This window comes from Microtus ochrogaster, chromosome 26, assembly GCF_000317375.1.
Source record: "Microtus ochrogaster isolate Prairie Vole_2 chromosome 26, MicOch1.0, whole genome shotgun sequence".
NCBI lineage: Eukaryota > Metazoa > Chordata > Mammalia > Rodentia > Cricetidae > Microtus > Microtus ochrogaster.
This window is the reverse complement of record NC_022025.1, coordinates 13,054,767-13,057,988: the sequence shown is the minus strand read 5'-3', so window position 1 is coordinate 13,057,988 and position 3,222 is coordinate 13,054,767. Positions and strand designations below refer to the sequence as shown.

Sequence of the window (3,222 nt, the reverse complement as noted above, 5' to 3'; positions counted from 1 at the left end):
AAAAGAAAAGAAAAGTATGCCTGTAATTTATCTTGTCCTAAGAGTCAGTGACCTATGATGTAGCTACTAAATAACTCTAAGGTCATTTTAAAAAATATTAATGCTTGCATAAACCAACAAAATGATTGATAATATAGGCACGTTCTTTTAAAAATAATATCATATTTTTTAGTCTGAGGAATTCATACGTACATTCACTGCATTCTCATCATATTCACCCTTTCCTCCCCTCCAGCTCTTGTTGGAGATCCCCATGCATCACCCTTCCAGTGTCTTGTCCAGTTAGTGCTTCTCATAAATGCATGTATGGAGTCCTCCCCTGAGACCTGGAGAGATGACTCAGCAGTTCAGGACTCTGCCTGCTCTTCCCCAGGGCCTAGTTCTGATTCCCCAGGGCCTAGTTCTGATTCCCAGGGCCCACATGTTGCCTTACAACCACCTATAGCTCCAGTTCCTGAGACACCCGTGGGCACGAGGTATGCATGTAGTACACAGACCTACATGCGAGCAAAAGACCCGTCCATATGCATGAAATTAAAAGGAATTAATTAAAACAATAAAAAGAAGAAAAAACCCCTGTTTCTCCTTCTCTAACAGCCATCACTTCCCATCCTCTCCTCCCTCCGTGACAGCCATGTCATTTAACCTTTTTCTAGAAGTAGATGTTAGTATATTAACTATAAATCATTAAGAGAAGTATAAAAGAATTTAAGGAGCCTCTCTCCCCACCCAAGCCCCGCTCATTCATTTGGAATTATATCTAAACTATTGACATTTTAGTTCCTTTGCCTGTTTGAGATAAAGGGAAATAGTGTGCACTTGGGCTTGAGAGCGAGGGGGTGCGGGGTTGTTATACGGCACAGAGCGAGGGGGTGCGGGGTTGTTATACGGCACAGAGTGAGGGGGTGCGGGGTTGTTATACGGCACAGAGTGAGGGGGTGCGGGGTTGTTAGAAGGCACAGAGCGAGGGGGTGCGGGGTTGTTATACGGCACAGAGCGAGGGGGTATGGGGTTGTTATACGGCACAGAGTGAGGGGGTACGGGGTTGTTATACGGCACAGACCGAGGGGGTGCGGGGTTGTTAGACTGCACAGAGCCGTCTGCTGGACTGTGCGCTATCAGTGGAGTTGGCATTTGTGTGTGGGTGTGGAAACCCATCTAGGTGATGAGCGTGTTACAGTGAGTCTAACGCGTTGGCCCCTCCTTGTATTGCCTTTGAGAGACACTAAAAGGAGGTGGGATAGCAGCAGTTCTTAGTGTCTGCTGTCAGTCTCACTTTCAAATGAGATTTAAAGCAGGAATAAATCTCCTAATGTCTGGATAGGGGTTTGGATTTCATAGAGGTATGCTTTTCTCAGAATTTGGAGGATTTCATTGTTAGGTATTTTCAAGGGAAATGTTGTATTGAACATACTGAGATGTAGGTGAAGCACACGCTGAGGTATCTGGAGGAGAGTATACTGATGGAGGCACGGAAGTACATTTACAGGTAGCAGATACAGGGATAGTTACAGTAAAAGGTTGATGGTTATAGTGTACAGCTTTACTACAGAATCTTCACACTTTCATATCTTACTGCCATATAAAACGAGGCATCAGATAGCATAACTTTATGAGACTGATAATTTTGTTATGTTCAACCTTTAGAAGGTTACGTTTAACTGTACTTTAATATTTAGTGAAGAGTAATGCTAAGTTAGGTAAATAATACCCCAACAGTCCTTTTGTATAACTCAAAAGTAAGAAATAAGTACATCAGATTCACAGCATAATCCAAACAAAATAAATAATTTTAAATGACATTACTTATTTCTGGCTGTGTAGGTAGTTCCTGTTTAGAAGATAGTGTCTTTGTCCTGTACTTTTCTTGAGATTTTGTTTTTATGTGTTTGCCTACATGTATGTCTGTGTTACATGTGTGCAGTGCCTACAGAGTCTTAAAGGGGCATTGGATCATCTGGAACTGGAGTTACAGGTGTGGGCTCTGGGAACCGAAACCAAGTCTCTGGATGGGCAGCTAGTTCTCTTAACTGAGTAATTCTCATCCCCTATACTATACTTTTAACCTTAAAGCTCTTTCCTTTATGGTTTTTATGACAGAGTTTCTCTGTGTAACTTTGGTGTCTATCCTGGAACTAACTTTTGTAGACCAGGCAGCCTTGAACTCATAGAGATCCGCCTGCCTCTGCCTCCCAGTCTGCTGGGATTAAAGGCGTGCACCACCACTGCCCAGTTTAAAAAGCTACTTTTTAATATAGAACAAGTATATATTTTTAACTGATGTATTCTTTATCTCCTCCCCCAACTCCTTTTTAGATCATCGTCATGGCCTGTCGGGAATTTGAGATGGGAAGGGTATGTATACACTTAACACATTGTATTTTGAGGACAGAAGATCCTGACTTACGACTTCACATTAATCTGATCTCAAGTAGTTAAAGGGTACGCACTTGTGTGCTCCGCTGTTATACATGATACATGGATCAAAATGATCTCTAGAACACAAACGTCTTTCTGTATTTCAGAAGTACATTTTATAATACACTAAAAATGTGTATTGTTCCTTATAGTTCTCAAATGTTTTATGGTACTTTAAGTCAAATGTATTTTATTGTCTAAAAAGTAGCTTTTGAAATATTTATAAAATTGAACAAATGAGCATATTAAAGTAATTCCAATGATTAAAGCTTAAAGCTAGCTGCATGTGGTATCTCATACACCTGTAATGCAGAACTTGAGAGGCAGAGGCGAGAAGCCTGCACAGATTTGAGACCAGACTGGTGTACGTGAGTGTAAGGCCAGTCAAATTTATATAGAATTAAAAATAGCGTGAATATTCTGATTAGTCTCTCCTTGTATGTGTACCTGCATGCATGTACACATACACATGGATGTGTGTGCAGGTACAGTGAAACATGGATGTGTGGAAAACCAGAGGTCAGCATGCAGACTGTATTGTCTTCCCCTGGTCCCTCCTTCTCCTGTGGTTTGAGGTAGGGTCTTTCTAAACGTGGAGCTCATTTCAGTGGAATTCTATCTCCTTCCCCTGTGCTGGGGTTACAGAGGCTCTCACTCTGACTCTCACGGTTTGTGTAGAAAGCACTGGGTACTGTGCTCACTGGACTGCCTCCCAGCCCCCCCCACCTGCTGTTGCTCTCTTCCTTCTTCCTTTGTTCCTCTCTCTGGTTGGTTGGTTGGATGGTTGGTTGGTTGGTTGGTTGG

At 42.2% G+C, this 3,222-nt stretch overlaps 1 protein-coding gene across 4 annotated transcripts in view; it reads left to right on the top strand.

Annotated features, from left to right (window-relative positions):
- Ptpn12 (protein tyrosine phosphatase, non-receptor type 12) overlaps window positions 1-3,222 on the top strand; it is a 64,904-nt gene that overhangs the window by 32,133 nt on the left and 29,549 nt on the right. For all 4 annotated transcript variants that reach the window (XM_005358349.3, XM_013350443.2, XM_026784654.1 and 1 more), the window contains one exon: window positions 2,317-2,355. In XM_005358349.3, the coding sequence (XP_005358406.1) occupies window positions 2,317-2,355 (39 nt within the window). The remainder of the gene's footprint in view (window positions 1-2,316; window positions 2,356-3,222) is intronic.